The 21,046-nt window shown below is 44.8% G+C and overlaps 1 protein-coding gene across 1 annotated transcript; it reads left to right on the top strand.

The window, feature by feature from the left end:
- The first annotated feature begins 1,193 nt into the window (after positions 1 to 1,193).
- Positions 1,194 to 20,941, top strand: C4H3orf49 (chromosome 4 C3orf49 homolog). Its single transcript, XM_069967929.1, has 5 exons — positions 1,194 to 1,297; positions 2,011 to 2,336; positions 4,250 to 4,380; positions 7,618 to 7,716; positions 20,744 to 20,941. Exons 1-5 carry the CDS (start codon positions 1,194 to 1,196, stop codon positions 20,939 to 20,941), a joined length of 858 nt encoding a protein of 285 aa, XP_069824030.1.
- The last annotated feature ends 105 nt before the right edge of the window (positions 20,942 to 21,046 follow it).

Genomic DNA, 21,046 nt, shown 5'->3' with positions numbered 1-21,046 from the left:
ATCCTGGCCCGGGAGAGCAACTATGCACCCGGGATCGCAGGCATCGCACTGGAGTGAGCGGCTTTCGGACGGAAAGTCTGAAAGTTACGCTCATCTCTAGTGGACACTAGAAAAGAAGGACCTCAGGGGAGCATGGACAGATAAGTATAGATGAGCAAATATTTTGAACTGCACTAAAACCTATGCGATCCTTTAGCTGTTTTAGTGCAGTCCATTTAAGGTATGGTTCTGCTTGTTTTGCACACTTCATATTTACATACTTACTTCACTATTTGACATTTACTCTGGAGTATGTACTCAACACCAGCATTTTATGGTGGTATAGTAGGGGAGCAATGTATTACTAGGATCTAACTACAGTCTATATCTATGGTCATTGCCTTATATAGTGGGCAGACATTTGAATTTATGTGGCAGGGTCCTGGGGTCTATCTAACACCGTGGACAATCCCATTTGGTGTTATACGTGGTTTTAAGTGTTTTTAATGTTGTCTTGTATATTAAATGGTAAAGCATTTACCATTTATTATTACTTTTGTGGTTGGTGTGCCAGTTATTCTATATGACATACTCCAACAAATATGTGCTGGGACAAATAAACCCAGCTAAAGGGGAGCCTGGGGATCTGCTTTTACTTCTCTGTTTATTCTGATATTACAATAAGAGCTTAACCTGACCTGACCATAACTTGTTGTTATGGGTAACATCTACTTCTATGTATCTATTTTTATAACTATGCCCACCACCTACACAAACCGCCTTCACACCTAGGACATGATGGAATTTAGATTGTCACTTTGGTATATGACACTATGGTATCTATTATAAGAAAGATGAGTTCATTGGAGACAGAACAGTGGTCATTCACTGTAGTTATAAATATTTGTTTCAAGTTCTTCAACATTCACCTCTCAAGAACGGAGGAGTGATGGAAGAAGAATTTCACAAGCCCCTGATGAATGTTTCATCTTCTAATAAAGCTTAAGAAAGCCTGGGAAAAGTTCTCACTTCTTCTGTCTTATCCATGTGAACTATACATCTGGCTTATGTCTCTGTGACTTACAAGAAGTCTCATTTCAATTAAAATTAAGAACATTAAAGAAACAACATTTATCCTTGGATAACCTTGGGCAACCTTACAATCTACAGAACATGCAAAGACCCCTAGACCAGGAGTTCAAGGAAAAGTAGCCATGGAAGAACAGTCAGAGGCATCAGAGTCTCAGACCCTGATCAAGAAAGGATCCCAAGTGAACAAGTCCAGCTCCTCCCAGCCTAAAAGAAAAGGCATTGTCAGGTAATGACCCAATGTAAAAATGCTACATAACAGTGCTAATGTATATGCCTGCTAAAATGTATAGCTAGCCTTAAAGGCGTTCTCCATGTAAGACAGTCTCACTTTGACAAAGAGCTAATCTCAGGACTGCAAATGGTCAGCAGTAATCTGTAAGGACTCGGGCAACAGTTTCCCTTCAGCGCCACCACTGGGGAAATGAAGAAGTAATACATTTCCATTAAAATAGACTGCCCATGTAATGCATAGTCATCCAGAGAAAGATGTACACTTTGCTGCTGCTCTAAATTCCTACCTTTAGGGTCTCATTTCTGGCTAATGGATGAGGAAGAACAATACATGGTTGTCCGTTGTCAATGAAAAAGGTGATTGGTCATGTTATGTTGCTATTTCACTGGATGCATGACATTAGAGGTGCATAATCTTGATGCTGATCAGACTAAAGTGGGTCACCTTATAGAACTTAGGTATTCATCCATACCAATGGATTTGGTTAAACATGGTCCTACTGTTCCAATTCACAATACTTAAAAGAATTTAGAAGTAATTTTGCTCAGTTTGTTATACTGTGTAAGTATGCTGATCATCTGACTATTTAATCTCATGTTATGGTACAGAGGTATTCTTCTCTAGAAACTAGAGAAGATGTGTGATGCTCAGAGCATTGGAGATAACCATGCATTGGAGGTACCCATGTTTTTTTTTTTTTTATGTAGGTGGCATGGAGCCGTCTCCACCGACCTACAGAACCAAAATGTCCTTGTCCCTAATGAGGAACTCTCCACTGACAGTGATTCCAGCTCCTTCATGACCCCAGAACACAAAAAGAAAAGCTTGGGAAAGAAGATGAAAGTTTTCTTGGGTAAAGTGATAACCACCAAAATAAAGGAAGCCAAGCCTATGATCCCCCTCCATGCTGCGTCTTCTAGGAATCAGTCACCAGCGCTGTCCCACAAACAGCATCACCTTCCGAAAATGATCCAACACCTCGCACTCCCACGGGAAACAGTCAAGGGGTCAGGAAGGAGGATCTCACAAGCTGGTAAGAAGGTCAATTATTTGTGCAAGTCTAAATTAGTCTGTGTCAGCCACATCCGTCTAGCTGGGACCTACGTGTAAACTGAACAAATTGTCTATCAAATGCATTGTCATTTCCAAGAACTCTGCCTCATAGCATCCAGGGAGCAACAAAGGAACATGATAGGACTCGTATATTACCTGGTCAATAATAAAGGGACAATAAAACTATTATTACAAGGATTTAAAATGGTTTTTTTAATAGCCCATGGGGAAGATGTTTTTCTTTAGGGATGAGTGAATACTATTCGATCAAATAGATATTCGATCGAATAGTAAGGTATTCGATAATATTGAATATTATTGAATAGTATGCCGAATATTCTAAAAATATTCGATAAGCGTTCTAATCTCCCTTCCTTTTCCCTGAGGTGTCATCGTGGACTTGGTGAACCTCCAAGTGGTCGAATAGATGTTTTTCAATAATTGAACACTTGTTCCCATAGACTTTATTGGGATCGAAAATTCGATCGAATAGTAGAATATCAGGGAGATATGCGTACGAATATCGAATATTTGAATATTTTACTATTCGCTCATCACTATTTTTCTTATGAAAAATGGCAGAAATTACCAGTGTATATGTCCCCCTTTTTTAACTAGTTTTGTGGCCATATTATTAGCTGTTTTAACTGCTATAGCAAAAACCATAGCCCCAAAAATTGGGTATTCTTATTTGGAATGTATCTTGGATTTAAAAGGGCCACCTTACTATTCTAAAAATGTATTCTAAAAATACGGCTGTTTTTGAGCAATAAAACAGCCATTCTGTGTGGCAACAAGGCCTCATGCTGTCAGCGATGGCAGGATTGTTATTTCATGGACAATAAAGCATGTACTATATCAGAATATCAAAAGGGCTGCCACATCCTGGGACATAGGGGGAAATTTATCAAACTGGTGTAAAGAAGAATTGTCTCAGTTGCCCCTAGCAACCAATCAGATTCCACCTTTCATTTTTCAAAGAATCTTTGAGGAATAAAAAGGTGGAATCTGATTGGTTGCTAAGGGCAACTAAGACAATTCTACTTTACACCAGTTTGATAAATCTCCCCCATAGTGTTGGACATTTTTGCTTATTTCCCCTTTAAGGCCAGGTTCACACTATGTATAACACTGGCCGCTCTGTGACTGCAGTACTGGCCGGATCATCTTCATTTCTGCCGCAGGCTCCATTGTGTAAACTGAAAACGTTCTCTGCGGCGGCTATTCAATAAATAGCAGCCGCAGAAAACTGACATGTCAGTTTTTCGTACGGTCGGATGGAATCATGGCCGGAGCGAATACCATGTGTATACACTCCAGCCGGGATTCCCTCTACTTGCAGCACAATGTAAGTGCATGAGTTCAATGTAAGTTTAGTGTTCTTTATGGCCATTGTTGCAAATCGGCAACAACGACCGTGATGAATACTAAACTTACGTTGTGTGAACACAGCCTAACTATTGACCAAGTTTTGAGCCATGGGCCATAAGTCTTAGGCTTGTTGTAGTAAAAGTTAGGGTCATGTATTTTCTGCTTGCCTTATGGCAAAGCACAATAGAGTACATTAATTGCAAATCAGGATTTGTTTTTGTGTATAATATTCATAAAGTAAAATTGAAAGGGGGTTTTGCCATCTGGTTTTCTGACACCCTTCGTATAGTTCTATTTATATACCCTTACGAGCCAATGATTTGTTGAACGACTAGCAAGATGTAGACTTTATCATGGGGCAGTAACCACTGTAACCACTCATACATGTAAGGGTCTGAAACATGACCACCTTATAGTAGATCTTTTAGGTTTGTTGTCCTTTACATGACAGATCTGACAGTTCATCCATAGAGGATACATAATCTAACATATCCAGATTCTCATATTATTTTTCTTTGAAAGCAATTCTCCAACTGGATGTTAATGTTGTAGAGGCAGAGACGGAGCGGATCACCATGGACAAACTCATTGTGCGCTCCAAGAAAACCACAAGGCGTGTGTCTGTCACCTCACTGCCCGCAGGCCTACAGAAGGTACAGCTCCATATTCATTCTTGTCAGCTGTCCATCCCCAGGTTAAAATCGGGACAAGTCATCCATATTCTGCAATGCAAGTTGTTGCTGATGGAAACTGACATACCTAATTCCAGGTGGAAAAGTATTTTTCCTACAGTGAATGTTCACTCCCTGCTCCTAATGTAATGTGTAGCAAAACTAGTTCTGATGCTATGAAAATGTGCACTACAAACAATGCAGTGTTTTACAATTGTCAGCTTACCCATCCACCCAAACCAACTACAGAGCAAAAAATATAAAACAAATGTAGCAAAAACTAAGGCATTAGCATGTAAAGGTAATGTAGCTCCACCTGTTGGTCACAAGTGGTAGTTGTCGGCTTACAGAGATTTGTTTTGTCATCTGACATCCCCTGTTTAGTGGCCTATCAGACACTAAATTATCTGGTCTGTCTCTGTAAGATATTTCCAAGATGGGAGTCCCTCCCCAATGGCAGTGCGGCAGCTACATCCTCTTATGTGGGCAGCTCTTTCCAGGCAAATGTTTGAGAGTAAAGCCGCAACCTGGCAGTGCCGATAGCACAGAGGATATATGGAGTCCTTGAGTAGTTTATATTCTGTATGGCATCAGGTTTCCCAGCCATCTCAGGTGTGTTTTGCGGTTGTCAGAGATAGCCAGGAAGCTATCTTTTTAGAAAAGCTGCACAAGTGCCACAGCCTGACACACCTCCTCACTTTTTCCTCTCCCTCCAGTCTTGCCTTAGTTGTAAGCCAAGCCCTGTATGTCAAGCAAGGAGGGGCTAGTGATGGGGCATGTAAGACTGTGGCACTTGGGCTTGGCAAGCCTCTTTGACTATGAATAAAAAAGGAAACCACCATCCTCTGCTGCAGGCATGGGAAACCTTTGCTGTTGCAAAACTACAATTACAGTTGTGCAGTAACTCGGGGCAGCCAGGTGGTGTAGGTGCAGGTGTAGTGTTGAGAACTACAGAGTCCAGCTTGAATTTTAACAAGTGCAAACTTACTTGTAAAAGATAAAGATACGGTACAGTTTGAGGAAAACTGACTGAGATCTCTTGTAGTGAGCTGGGTGCTTGGAACTGAATACTTGAAATATCACCGTTTAGCGCCGACATAATAGTTTTTAGTAAAGTCTCTGGTGACCTGAATTAGACTTGACTTATACTAAGGGTCGCAAACAAGTGACAATGAGCAAGATCGGCAGCCTGTTTGTTGTGCCTTTACATGGCTCAAGAAATCGAGCAGATGGGCTGTATGAACGATCTTTGTATCGCTAATGCAGCCCTGGAAACTAACAGCACAGATATCTCTAAATGTCAGTATGTATATATCTGTGTTGTCAGTTTCCAGATCACAAGCAGCAATCTATACCTACCAGCCATGCTGCTTGCGATCCAGCATCTGGCTCTCTGGTCCTTGTGCTGGCTGTCAATCATTCCTGAAGTTACAGCAATGTCCGGAGGACCGAAGAAACAGATGTCAGATCACAAGCAGCATAGATGGTAAGTATAGACTGCTGCTTGTGATCTGGAAACTGACAGCACGGATATATAATAATATTTATTTTTATAGCGCCAACAGATTCCGAAGTGCACTTACAGATTATAGAATAAAATAATTTAAATAAATAAAGATACAAAGGGAGTGAGAGACCTGCTCGCAAGAACTTAAAGACAAGGAGGACTGGAGGTGACACGAGAGGCAACAAGTGTTTTTTTTTGCCAATGGTCCAGCCATTGTTCATAGAATCGTGAAATGCCTATATATCCGTGCTGTCAGTTCCCCTTTATATTTGTCGTCCGCACAAAACCCTGTTTACACAAGAGATGTGCGGACAATAAAGATACATTTTAAAGCAGGCTCAAAAGATGTGATCAACCAATAATCAGCATTTGCCTGATCTTTGGTTGATCATTCCTTGCTGATAATCTGTGAGGGTAAAAGGACCATTAGTCTTGACTTACAGTGGTAACAGTGGGTTACCTGTCTGTTCCAGTAGGTACTTAGCTTTGGGGACTTTAGAAAAATGCACCAGCATCTGAGGCCATGGTCATCTGCCTATGTCTGTCCATGGACACTGAGTGACACAGATCCAGGAACACTAGTGGGTAAAGCTAGCCATTGGGAAGGCCCCTAAGGAAATCTAGCACTTTGTAGCAGAGTTCTCGACTTTAATTGCTCTTACCTAACTGCTGACTTGACTTCTTTCTCAGTTATCAGGATGAGAAGATAAGATAGTCCCCCCAGCATAGATAAGTTTCTCCCCAATCTGCATTAGCCTCACAGGAGTTTTACCAGCCCGACACGGCTAGGGTTGAAGATACCTGAAATAGAAATAGTCTCTCATATAAGGTCCACACAAATGGGTCCTGGCCTCTAGGCCCTGGAAAATACTGCAGCAAGAATAAACTCTGTTAGCTTTTTCTCACTGGAATAATCTGACTGAAGATTAATAATAAATGTGATTTGGCAGAAACACATCAGGAGATATGCTACACTAGCTTGTAATAGGGTAAGACGACAGGGGCGGAACACGTGTGAGGTACCCAGCTCAGGGACCCATTCTCAGTTAGTGGAACAGACAGTGGCATTCACAGGAAATACATGACTTTAGACACATTCACAATTACCCGCCTAATAAGTTTTCCTTCACCTGTGCCATGTACAGAATAAAGTAACAAGTGCCACCTAGTGGTGGTAGTGCATATAGGTTCTTCAGCTCAGAGCACACACAAAAAATAGTACCAACCTACACACGTTAAACAGCAGTGGAACAACCGCTCAAGGACACGGCCGCTGGTGTTTATGTCAAAGTGACTCTATAAGTGCAGTTGGAATCGGGCCTTTCCAACTAATCCAAATCCAACTATCTATCTATCTATCTATCTATCTATCTATCTATCTATCTATCTTCTATCTATCTATCTATCTATCTATCTATCTATCTATCTATCTATCTATCTCCTATCTATCTATCTATCTATCTATCTATCTATCTCCTATCTATCTCCTATCTATCTTCTATCTATCTATCTATCTATCTATCTATCTATCTATCTATCTATCTATCTATCTATCTCCTATCTATCTATTTATCTATCTATCTATCTATCTATCTATTTATCTATGTATCTATGTATCTATGTATCTATGTATCTATGTATCTATCCATCTATCATTATATAGTGCATTATTCTGCTTAATAATGTTAATACTTGGCTTGTTTTCTGTATAGGGTAAGAAAAGGCCCTTTGCCCTGGTGAAGAGGAAGAAGAAAGCAGTAGCAAAGGCAAAACACCAGTCTGAGTACACTGTTGGCAGTCTGCAGATGCAGGTACTTACCCTGGAGGAAAATGTAACAGCTGTATTGTATAGTTATCTAGGAAATGTGGGCCATGTTACTAGTAATGTGCACAGCTGCACACCACAGTGTATCCCACAAACACCATCACAAAGGGAAATTACTATGTCAGGAGGCTACATACCAGACAGGTGACCAAGAGGGTACCCAGGTACCCAGATCTTAAAGGGTTTATCCAGGATTAGATAAAGTATGGCTATTTTCTTGCAAAAACAGCACCACCCCTATCCTTAGGTTGTTTGTAGTATTGCAATTCAACTCCATTCACTTTAATGGAACTGAGTAGTGATGAGCGAGTTTACTTGTCCGAGCTTGGTACTTGATCGAGTATTAGGGTACTCGATGGTACTCGTTACTCGGACCAGCATCTCGCGTTACTCGAGAAAATCTCATCATCCGTTTCCTGTAAGTTTCAGCGCTATTTCTCAGCCAGTAAACATGCAGGAGACTCTTTGGTACATCCTGCGATCACGTGGGACCCATACATGTCGATAGCAGCGATTGGTTGGCCAGATCAGATGACCCTGCCATATAAAACGCGCTGCCAGCAGTACCCGCTTCAGACGCATGCTGTGAGAGATTAGGGACAGAGCTGCTGCTTCTCAGGGAGAGTGTCAGTGTAGGATTTAGCGTTCCAGTAGGCAGGGTATATACTAGCAATACAAACAAACAGCCCTTTTCAGGGCTTCAAATCGTTTTTTAATAGTATTACTACAGACTGCTGGCTGGGAGTTGCAGTGCTGCTACCACGATTTCAGCAGCACACTGTGGGGATCGGCTGCTGGCAGAAAGGGGACATTAGGTGTTGCATACAGACCCCTAAGAAGTGCTCAGTGTACCCTTTTTTGATTTTGGGGCTGGTGGTCCTGCTGTACTAGATTGGATTGCTGGGATTTGGAGTACACATGCATAGAACTTCACTGCTCATTGGACACAGGGGTGACAGAGAGTGTGTCTAGGTCCAGCCACTACCAGATTGTACCGTACAGCACCCCCTAAACTAGTGGGTACTACACTGTATTGCTGGGATTTGTAGTACACCTGCATAAAACTTCACTGCTCATTGTTAAGGGGTTATCCCAGTGTGTATCTAGGTCCAGCCACTACCAGATTGTACCGTACAGCCCCCCCTAAACTTGTGGGAGCACAAGCGTTTATCCTGATTTCTGTATTTCATACGCAAGACCTATCTAATTTCAATCACATCACAACTGGTTTCACAGAGTAAAGGGTGTGCCTGCCCTTGCCTCCATGTTGGCTACTGCTGGGCCTTAACTGGCATCCATGTTGACTACTGCTGGGCCTTTACTAGCATCCAGGTTGACTACTGCTGTGCCTGCCCTTGCCTCCATGTTGGCTACTGCTGGGCCTTAACTGGCATCCATGTTGACTACTGCTGGGCCTTTACTAGCATCCATGTTGACTACTACTGTGCCTGCCCTTGCCTCCATGTTGGCTACTGCTGGGCCTTCACTGGCATCCCTGTTGACTACTGCTGGGCCTTTACTGGCATCCATGTTGAGTACTACTGGGCCTTTACTAGCATCCATGTTGACTACAACTGTGCCTGCCCTTGCCTCCATGTTGACTACTGCTGGGCCTTCACTGGCATCCATGTTGACTACTGGTGTTCCTGCCCTTGCCTCCTTGTTGCTGGGCCTTAACTGGCATCCATGTGGACTACTGGTGTGCCTGCCCTTGCCTCCTTTTTGCTGGGCCTTAACTGGCATCCATGTGGACTACTGTTGTGCCTGCCCTTGCCTCCTTGTTGCTGGGCCTTAACTGGCATCCATTTTGACTACTGGTATGCCTGCCCTTGCCTCCTTGTTGCTGGACCTTAACTGGCATCCATGTTGACTACTGGTGTGCCTGCCCTTGCCTCCATGTTGGCTACTGCTGGGCCTTCACTGGCATTCATGTTGACTACTTCTGTGCCTGCCCTTACCTTCCTTGTCTTGTCCATTTCAAACCATATTATCTGTGAATGTCATCTTATCTTACGGGTGTCCTATGCCATTCTTTCACTAGTACCTTCTACCTTTTTTCAATGTTGTAGCCGTTTTTAAGGCAGGATTGACCAGAGCAGTAATGGAAATCCATGTTGACTACTGCTGTGCCTGCCCTTGCCTCCATGTTAGCTATTGCTGGGCCTTCACTGGCATCCATGTAGACTACTGCTGGGCTTTTACTGGCATCCATGTTGACTACTGGTGTGCCTGCCCTTGCCTCCATGTTGGCTACTGCTGGGTCTTAACTGGCATCCATGTTGACTACTGCTGGGCCTTTACTGGCATCCCTGTTGACTACTGGTGTGCTTGCCCTTGCCTCCATGTTGGCTACTGCTGGGCCTTAACTGGCATTCCGGGTTCGTGTGTAATTAGCAGTGAGCTTGGTTGCGTGTGACAAAGGGCGGAACCTTAAAACTTACCCCAATGTGGCTGACTTGCTCACCAAGGTGCACCGCATCTGTGCGCATTTTCGCAAGTAAACCAGTTAAACTAACCCCAACTGCTACAGTCAAATTCAAACTCAAAACAACGGTGGGGGGAGAAGTGGGGAGTCACATGATGCAGGGAATGTTACCCCAACTGCTAGAGTCAAATTCATAGTCAAATTAAATTTACCTTCCTTGTCTTCTCCATTTCGAACCATATTATCTGTGGATGTCATCTTATCTTAGGGGTGTCCTCTGCCATCCTTTCAAAAGTAACTTTTACCTTTTTTCAATGTTGTAGCTGTTCTGAAGGCAGGATTGACCAGGCCTTTCACCAGTACCGTCTACCTTCCTTGGATGTTGTAGCCTTTTCAAAGGCCTTTCCGGGGCCTCTTAAGAAGACTGTATTGTTATTCTTCGTCCCTACCTCCAAAGATATGCCTCTCACGCACAACTGCATGTGGGTGTGAGGCTATATCTAGCCATAATTGTATTGTCCATCTTGGTCTGGGTCTGTGGTGTCAGGCTAAGTTTTTGGGTAGTCTATATGCTACCGGTGTTTGAATGGTTCCATGTGTTCTCATCGCCATGCTGTGTCAGGCTAAATTTTGGGTTGGTTCAAATGCTAACTCTGCTTTAATGAAACTCTGTGTCCTCACCGCCATGCTGTGTCAGGCCTAATTTTTGGGAGGCTCACTTGCTACCTCACTTTTAATGGTTCTCTGTGTCCTCACTGCCATGCTCTGATGTCACACTACGTCTGCGGAGGAGCGGGACTGGTTGCCGGGGGCCCGCCGATCGCGCCCCCGCCAACCGTTTCATTTTATTTTTTTACTCTTTCTCTACTGTGTCAGGCCTAATTTTTGTGAGGTATGCAAAAGAACACTGCAGAGACACCATCACATGTCTCGACGTCAGTGAACTAGCCAGACCTTCCCTCCGGGAAGGAACAACCAAGCCAAAGGCGTTCTCCAGTCAAGGAAACCACCTCAGCAAGGTATCCATCCACAGACAGCTGTTTTGAGGTTTTTGCCCCTCATCAGTGTGGAGTAGGTTTCTGGCTAGTGGGAGCAATGACTAGTAAGTGAATGCAAAAGGACGCTGGTTGACCTCAATTTGACCTCAATTTTTGTGAGGTTCCACGCCTGCCTCATCTAAAGGCCGGTAATGGCCACTTTATGGGTTTTTATTTCTAACCTTCAATTTAAATTTTAAAATCAAATCGACTTCAATTTAAGTGCTATTTTGCAGGGATGTCTGGTCATCTATTGTATCTCCAAGATACACGCCACTGTTCAAAGGAACAGACAGTGATAATTGTGGATCCTAATTTAGCATCCTTGTGTTGTCCATTTCGTACCAGACAATCTGTGGATGTGAACTTGCGGGTGTTCTCTGCCGTCCTTTCATTTTTTAGCTCGGGGCCTCTTAAGAAGACTGTATTGTTATTCTTCGTCCCTACCTCCAAAGAGATGCCTATCATGCACAACTGCATGAGGGTGTGAGGCTAAATCTACCCATAATCCGGCTATTTTAGTTTTAGGCGCAGCAGCACTGCCGTGGGTAAGCGCCAACAGGCGGTGCTCAAACTGCTGAACAGCACCTTCTACCTTCCTTGGATGTTTTAGCCGTTTTGAAAGCAGGATTGACCAGGCCTTTTACCAGTAGCTTCTTTCCTTCCTTGGATGTTATAGCCTTTTTAAAGGCAGGATTGACCAGGTCTTTTTAATACACAGGCTACCGCACTTGCCCTATCTTAGAGACTCTTTAAAGGATTGAAAGTGTATTCGTTCTAATTCCGGGGCCTCTTAAGAAGACTGTATTGGTATTCTTCATCCCTACATCCAAAGAGATGCCTATCACGCAAAACTGCATGAGGGTGTGAGGCAAAATCTAGCCATAATCCGGCTATTTTAGTTTTAGGCGCAGCAGCACTGCCGTGGGTAAGCGCCAACAGACGGTGCTCAAATTGCTGAACAGCACCTTCTACCTTCCTTGGATGTTTTAGCTGTTTTGAAGGCAGGATTGACCAGGCTTTTCTGTTTCAATATATTTATTGGATTTTTAACATATTTTTAGAGACAGTTGTACACCATTAAGCAGTGCAACATAGATATCCAACAAAGAACAGGAAAATGTTACAATAAACAATAGACACAGTAAAGCAGAGAATATCGCAGGTACACACTACAGAGACACACTATATGTATATAATTGCAAGGTATAAATAGCAGGTTTCAGTAGTAATTATGCTATATAGGTAGCTAATAATAAGCAGGTACGTAACTGACCACCACACTCAGTCGTTTTAAATGACATAACTAAATTTCGTTGTGCGTGTAACAAGAACACAGATAAGTATAAGATTATAAATAAAAATGTAGGGTGTGATAATGCAAGCAGACGATCATTAAAGGGGTATTCCCCCCAAGAGCATAAAAAATGTAACGCTCCCAAACCTAGCTGGTCTTACTCACCAAGTCCCTCTGAGTATTTTGAGACGTCTCCCATCTTTCTAGCTGCTGTCGTTCCTGAGTTACACGTTTTTTAAAAGATGGTCTATTATCAAGATAGGAAACTACATTTCCCATCATGCAATGCTTCTGCCTGATGATGATGGCGAAGCAGAACTGAGGTGATGATGGCATAGCAGAGCTGAGATGGTGAGATGGTGTAGCAGAGCTGAGATGGTGACACGGTGTAGCAGAGCTGAGATGGTGACACGGTGTAGCAGAGCTAAGATGGTGCAGCAGAGCTGAGATAGTGTAGCAGAGCTGAGATGGTGACACGGTGCAGCAGAGCTGAGATGGTGAGATGGTGCAGCAGAGCTGAGATGGTGACATGGTGCAGCAGAGGTGAGATGGTGTAGCAGAGCTGAGATGGTGACACGGTGTAGCAGAGCTGAGATGGTGAGATGGTGTAGCAGAGCTGAGATGGTGAGATGGTGTAGCAGAGCTGAGATGGTGACACGGTGTAGCAGAGCTGAGATGGTGACACGGTGTAGCAGAGCTGAGATGGTGACACGGTGTAGCAGAGCTGAGATGGTGACACGGTGTAGCACAGCTGAGATAGTGACACGTTGTAGCAGAGCTGAGATGGTGACACGTTGTAGCAGAGCTGAGATGGTGACACGGTGTAGCAGAGCTGAGATGGTGACACGGTGTAGCAGAGCTGAGATGGTGACACGTTGTAGCAGAGCTGAGATGGTGACACGGTGTAGCAGAGCTGAGATGGTGACAGTGTAGCAGAGCTGAGATGGTGACACGGTGTAGCAGAGCTGAGATAGTGACACGGTGTAGCAGAGCTGAGATGGTGACACGGTGGTAAGCTGTGGCGGTTGTTGGGGGGCCGCGGGTGAGAGGAAGGGGGCGTGAGCGCCCGGTGGGTGACAGATCTGCGCCTTGTGCCAGGGGGAAGGGATGCCGCGATTGAGCCCAGTGTGTGTCTGTGTGCGTTTGAGGGGGCGGTGCTGCCGGTAACCACTGCGATTGAGCCCTGCGGGGGTGCCGCGAGTGACCCGCCACGAATTGTGCGGGGGTGCTGCAAATTGTTCGGGGGTCCGGGATTGAGCCGGTAAGCGCCGCGATTGTGCCCAGCTGGGGGGGGGGGGGTGTCGTGAGGGACCCGCCGGTGCCACGAATTGTGCGGGTTCCGGGATTGAGCCCAGCGGGGGGGAGGAGTGCCGCGGGTAAGCGCTTGCCTGCGGCTGACAGGGGTGCGGGTGACCGCGAATGAGCCTAGCAGAGGCATCGGGGGGTGCAGCCGGTAAGCGCCGCCGCAGGTGAGGGGGCACAGAGTGCTCTGGGGCTGGGGGGGGGCACACAGTGCAGGTGACTGGGGTGGCTGCTGTTAGAGAGGGAGACAGTGATAGCTGCACTGAACACTGTCTCCCTCTCTAACAGCCACAGGACCACGGGTGAGAGGGAGGTGGGGTTTCGGTGGGGCCGTGGGTGAAGGATCTGTGCACAGCCATAACGGGGGAGGGTGCCGGTGCCGCGAATGAGGGGACAGGGGTCTTGCCACCGGTATGCGCAGCGAGTGACCCGCAGGGGTGCGGGTGATGGAGGGCGCCGCGATTGAGCTCAGTGGCGTGGGGGGGGGCCTGGGTGCCGCCGGTGAGCGCCACCGCGGGTGATGGGTGCCATGAATGAGCCCAGCGGAGGCACCGGAGGTGTGAGTGAGGGGGAACAGTCAGAGGGTAAGCTCTGGGGCTGGGGGGGCACACGGTGCGGGTGACTGGGGTAGCTGCTGTTAGGGAGACAATGACAGCTGCACTGATCACTGTCTCCCTCTCTAACAGCAGCCACCGCCGTCACTGTCCTCCCTCACTTCAGATTGGCCGGGTTAGAAGCCTAAACCAGCCCATTGAAGAGACTGAGGACACGTGGTGCCATCTCGGAGGGTGCGGGCCAGGAGCAGGGAGCGTGTCGGGTTGGACTGAGAGCTGATGATTCTATGCGTTTGGTGGGGGTGAATGGATCTAGATAACAGCAAAACTGTGCAGAATCCATAATAACTTTATATTGGAAAGATAGAAAGCTACGGGTGGGCAACGTATTAATGCAAAAATAATTTTGGGGGGAATACCCCTTTAAGGTGTGGTAAGGCATAAAACAAGTGAGAGCTATTACTCCAGTATGATGCTGTTATGGCTGCTTAAGAAATATGGCCTCAAAAAGCTGGGCGTAATTAAACATAGAGCAGACCAAAGAAAAAGCATATGCATGGCTGCTTATATACAACTATAGATATTGTGAAATGATAGCGTTCTGTCTCTTATCACAAAAATAAGCTTCTATACGAGCTATGCAGAAATAGGTAACTACACACACGATTCTAATATATATATAAAATAAAGAACAGCGTGTTGTACTAATAAGTATTAGTCACGCAGAATGGGTGGGGTATATAGTCCGGCCAATGCCAGAGTTCAATAAGGAGGTATAGAACACCAAGGTGTAGAAGGCAACCTCACGTCCGATAATGCCTAATATTGACCGTTGTTAGATTGCCAGGAGTTCCATAGTTGCATCCCTTCCTCTGGGCTTGAAATCCTGTGGGCAACGTCCCCTTTAAATACGATGAGATGAGTGGGAGAACGCCACTTATATGAGACATGGTTGTCTCTTAGCATTTTGGTGAGAGCGGAAAAGGACTTGCGCCACTGTAAAGTTCCTGGAGATAAATCTGAGAACACTGATATCCGCTGGTATTTGGTAAACTCTCTGCCTTTCTAGTGGCGTCCAAGAATGCCGATTTAACATGAAGAAAATGAACGCGTACGATTACGTCTCTTGGAGTGTCCATAGGTAGATGTCTGGGTCTGGGGACCCTTCGGGCCCAATCCACAATCAGATCTTTATTGGCACATTTGGGTAAGACTGTTTTGATAAACTTTTGAATATAGGAAGGTAAGTCCGCTGATGGAATAGACTCCGGAATTCCTCGTATTTTCAAATTGTTGTGTCTAAGCTGGTCCTCCAAGATCATGGTTCTGTTTTTCAACTGGTGCATCTCCTCCTCCAGTCTCCTGCATGTATCTGATAACAAGTTATTTGAGGAGACCAGCTCTCCCATTTTTTTTTTCTGTAAGTAGGACTCTGTCCTCCGCCGCTCTGATAGATAAGCTGAAAGACTGAAAAAACTGGTCTATGCTGCAAAGGAGAGAGTCTCTGAATGATAACAGTCAGGGGCGTAGCTAAAGGCTGATGGGCCCTGGTGCAAAATTTTAGCTTGGGGCCCCCCATCTCACCCGATCGGGCAAAGTCATATCTAACGTTATATCCAATTACTCTAATGTGCCACCATGTTCTAATGCACTGCCACTGCCTCCACCTCATGTACTGCACTACTGCCCCCTATAATTAATGGACTGTACTGTGTCATTGTCTAATCATTGTATTCCAATCTTTGACTCTCCAGCTGAAAAACTACAACTCTCATCATAAACTGCCAGTTGGAAACAATGGGGGTTGTAGTGTTGCAACCTGAAGAGCCACATGCTGCAAAACTACAACTCCCATAATAAACTGTCAGTAGGGCACGATGAAGTTTGAACTTCTGCAACCTGGAGAAGTCACCTGATATCACCTGCAGTCCTATGTAACACCACAGATAACAGTGATATCCCTCTGAGTACAGATAATGTAGTAGTCACCTGCAGTCCTATGTAACAGCACAGATAACACAGTGATATCTCTGAGTACAGATAATGTAGATGTCACCTGCAGTCCTATGTAACACCACAGATAACACAGTGATATCTCTGAGTACAGATAATGTAGATGTCACCTGCAGTCCTATGTAACACCACAGATAACACAGTGATATCTCTGAGTACAGATAATGTAGTAGTCACCTGCAGTCCTATGTAACAGCACAGATAACACAGTGATATCTCTGAGTACAGATAATGTAGATGTCACCTGCAGTCCTATGTAACACCACAGATAACACAGTGATATCTCTGAGTACAGATAATGTAGTAGTCACCTGCAGTCCTATGTAACAGCACAGATAACACAGTGATATCTCTGAGTACAGATAATGTAGTAGCTGTCACCTCGGGGCGTCCCTACTAAATGATGTTCTACAAAATAAGAAAAGTGTCATACAAGGACTCACAGGTGACGTCTTCTTTGATCTGAGGCGTCACTTTCCCTTTTCCTCTCCATCCGGCCCAGACCTCCAAGATGTTTTCTTCCAGCTACGTTTCCTCTTTTCAGAACCTGCGAGACAAACAATTTAGGCTCCGCACATTTCTAGCAACTTCCTTTCCTTTCTCCCTCCTGTAGGCTCCCAAAGTAACTGAACTGTGTGGGATGCCCCCTGTATGTAGGATCCCCTGCTGTGCCCGCTGTATGTAGGATTCCCTGCTGTGCCCCCATGAGCTAATAATGCCCCTAGAGGTGCCCCCATGAGCTAATAATGCCCCCAGAGGTGCCCCCATATACTAATAATGCCCCCAGAGGTGCCCACATGAGCTAATAATGCCCCCAGAGGTGGCCCTCATGAACTAATAATGCCCCCAGAGGTGGCCCTCATGAACTAATAATGCCCCCAGAGGTGCCCCAATATACTAATAATGCCCCCAGAGGTGCCCCCATATACTAATAATGCCCCCAGAGGAGGCCCTCGTGAACTAATAATGCCCCCAGAGGTGCCCCCATATACTAATAATGCCCCCAGAGGTGCCCCCTATGAACTAATAATGCCCCCAGAGGTGCCCCCATGAACTAATAATGCCCCCAGAGGTGCCCCCATGAACTAATAATGCCCCCAGAGATGCCCCCTATGAACTAATAATGCCCCCAGAGGTGCTCCCATATACTAATAATGCCCCCAGAGGTGCCCCCATATACTAATAATGCCTGCCAGAGCTGAGCTGTTCAGCACTGCTTACGAACACAGAAGCTGCAGGGGAGTGGTAGCTTTAGCAATAGTGTCTGGCACTAAGACAGCAGCAGTGGGTCCAGCATTAGCATTTGAATGATAAGCAGAGGCAGAGGGATCTGAGGAGTTAAGATAAGAGACAATGCCCAGGAGAGTCCTTTGGTAGTTGAGCAGACTCAGCAGTTTTAGTTGGCTTGCTGAACTCTGTCAGTCTCTGCAGGCAGCTTCTTCCTGTCTGGGCCGGCGCCATCTTATTTCCTCACATGGGGATCCCATATTACTTTCTGTATTCTCTGTGGTTGTGATAATCGGCGATGCATGGTGCCAGGACCTGCTGTAGGTGGTCACCGATGTAAAATGCCTGAAGAGATAAGCCAGAGATATAGAAAGAGGGTCTTAGTTGCTGTTATAAGCAGGGTCAGACAGGAGCTCAAGCAGAATGTGTCTGTCTCCTCTAGCAGCAGGCCACGCCCCCCCCAGGTATTTCATTAGTAGCTTCTATCCTTCCTTAGATGTTGTCGTAGCCTTTTTGAAGGCAGGATTGACCAGGTCTTTTTAATACACAGGCTACCACACTTGCCGTCTCTTAGAGACCCTTTAAAGGATTGAAAGTGTATTCGTTAAAATTCTGGGGCCTCTTAAGAAGACTGTATTCTTCTCTGTGTCCTTACTGCCATGCTCTGATGTCACACTACGTCTGCGGAGGAGCGGGACTGGTTGCCGGGGGCCCGCCGATCGTGCCCTCGCCAACCAGCCAGCTGTTCTATTTAATTTATTTTTTGTCTAGACGTGGCCTCACCATTCCCCGGTTGAGAGGAATCAGGTGTACCCTTGATGGTCTTCTACCTTCTACCTTGTTCCCTCTGTCCTTACAGCCATGCTGTGTCAGGCTAAATTTTGGGGTGTTTCATCATATGCTATCTCTGTTTTAATGGTTCCCTGTGTTCTCACTGCCATGCTGTGTCAGGCTGAGTTTTTGGGTGGTCCATATGCCTACCTCTGTTTTAACCAGGCTGTTGCACAGAATTAGGCATAATGGTGCCATTAGGCAGCCTCAGAGGCATGCGTACATGCTGCCCCTTCTGTTTCCTGTCCATTTCCGTTGTGTTTCCATCAATTTCTGAGGTTGACAGGTTTTCACACGACCTTCCCTCTACCGAACTTGAGTCTCCTGCAAAAATGCTCGAGTCTGCCATTGAGTTCAATGGGGTTCGTTACTCAAAACGAGCACTCGAGTATCGGGAAATACTTGCCTCAAATAACGAGCACCTGAGCATTTTAGTACTCGCTCATTACTAGAACTGAGCTGTTTCTGAAAGAAAGCAGACATGTTTTTCTAAACTTTTATAACCCCTTTAAATTGCAACCTTCTTTAGGCTGGGTTGACACAGTGTAAAATGAGAAACAAAGGCAGTCAAATAGGTATAAAAAAAGAGGCAGTTTAATAATGTGTTCAATAAAGACTATGTAAAAGTGGCTATATACTCATTTTACACTGTGTGAATCCAGCCTAACAGTCCTGAGCTGCATTCACAGATATGAAGGACTTTTTGCTGGAATCTCATCACATCCCCTTGCTGGAGCAAGGACTGCACAAAGTTTACACTAATGATTTGCACTGTGTGTACTCTTCACCAAGCAGTTTACATCTACCTAAAATTCCCCAATGCGTTCTTTCAGATAATAAGAGCCTTTTACACTGGTGACACAGCGCTGCAAGCAAGTGCTTGTCAATGAGATCTGCGCTTGTTTGCAGATCCTTTACAAGACCTAATCAGTTGTGCAGCCTGGTAACTTCTAGAGATGAGCGAACCGGCCGAGGTTCGGGTTCGTATGAACCTGAACTCTCGGCTTCTGATTCCCGCTGTCTGCCTGCTTCGTGGAGAGGGTGGATACAACCTTGAAGACCGCCTAGAGAACTGGGATACAGCCTATGGCTATATCTCAGTTTTCTAGGCAGTCCTCAGGGTGTATCCACCCTCTCCACGGAGTGGGAAGGGAAGGGGAATCAGAAGCCCAGAGTTCAGGTTCATACAAGCCTATACCTCGGCCGGTTCGCTCATCTCTAGTAACTTCATGATAGTTGCACCTTTTCCCAATGTGCTGGTGACTACTGATGATTTTAAAGCCCACAGAAAAGATGCACTCAGCCAATAAATGAGAGATTTCTTGTTTGTTGGCCAATTGCTTGCCCTTTTACATGGACCAATTGGCAGCGGATCTTTTTTTCCCATTACAAATTATGTAATTCTCTGATTCTTTGGGGATTGGGAACGATGCGTCTTGTTTATGCTTAAATTTTATAAAACTGCCTAAAAACACAAAATCACAAAAATGTGAAAAAAAAGCCCCACAGAAATGTCATGTATGTATGGCATTTCCCCATTGACTCCCAGCTAATATTTGGCTGCAGAGTTTCTTTGTTGTTTTTTTAGACAAAAAGAAAAACAGCATTAGGGGAATGCGGTGCCTTTGTTGACGTTTTATCTAAAGTGTAAGTGTAAATGCAGCCTATTCACACAGTGTATTCTGGCAATTATAACAACGGCCATTCTTCCAAAAAATATATAATACACCCTGTAGAATCCTATGGGGAACAACAGCCACTGTGCACAAAATGTATTGCCGTTCTCACAGCACCCAAAGGAGCCTGCAATTCAAATGACCATTCAGTAATGTTCCTGTGCCCTAAATGGCAGTATTGGCCACAGAAACATGTAAAAATGCAGCCAATGTGTAATGTAAGACAACAGCCATTGTATTACAGTGTAAGAATATAGTCTTAAGTTGACAACTTTCACTAACAACCTGCAGATTTATAAATGTAGCTCTGAAGTAGAAGACAGGTTTTAACTCAGATCAGTATAATATAAGTAATGAATTCATAAAGTTAGGTAATGTTTTATATAGATCTGTATACTGAAATTGTAAAAAAAAGTGGGCACACACTTTAAAGGGGTTATCCAGCGCTACAAAAACATGGCCACTTTCCCCCCTCTCTTGTCTCCAGTTCAGGTGTGGTTTGCAATTAAGCTCCATTTACTTCAATGGAACTGAGTTCCAAACCACACCCAATCTGGAGACAAGAGAAGGGGAAAAGTGGCCATGTTTTTGTAGCGCTGGATAACGCCTTTAAACCTCTATGATGAACATTATCTAATTCATGATTTTCAGGTTGATGAACTAATTGAAACAATCGCAGACAAATCTAGTAAACTTCTGGCACAGAGACACGAGGAGCTTCGGGAGTGCGAATCTCTGGGAGATGAAATAGTTGAATGTTCAAAACAATTCCAGCGAGTCTCCAAGAAGAACACAAGAAAGTACAAGTTTAAGAATGTTTGTTTCCCTTGTATCTGCTGCTGTTACTAGCTGCTCATTCACTTCTATGTCACATATTTTATGTTATGTCTTTTTCTTCAATAATGACAATAGCAACTAACATCTTGATCAAAGTCCCTTGGCTGCATGGTATGA

The sequence above is a fragment of the Dendropsophus ebraccatus genome, chromosome 4 (assembly GCF_027789765.1).
Source record: "Dendropsophus ebraccatus isolate aDenEbr1 chromosome 4, aDenEbr1.pat, whole genome shotgun sequence".
NCBI lineage: Eukaryota > Metazoa > Chordata > Amphibia > Anura > Hylidae > Dendropsophus > Dendropsophus ebraccatus.
This window is presented reverse-complemented; position numbering and strand designations above follow the sequence as displayed.

Bases quoted from the DNA above. Each gene is read 5' to 3' on its own strand.
- C4H3orf49 (XM_069967929.1), top strand. From the start codon at position 1,194: ATGGAAGAACAGTCAGAGGCATCAGAGTCTCAGACCCTGATCAAGAAA. The intron at 1,298-2,010 runs GTAATGACCCAA...TTTTTTATGTAG, and splicing joins AAAAGAAAAGGCATTGTCAG to GTGGCATGGAGCCGTCTCCA. The intron at 2,337-4,249 runs GTAAGAAGGTCA...TTTCTTTGAAAG, and splicing joins AAGGAGGATCTCACAAGCTG to CAATTCTCCAACTGGATGTT.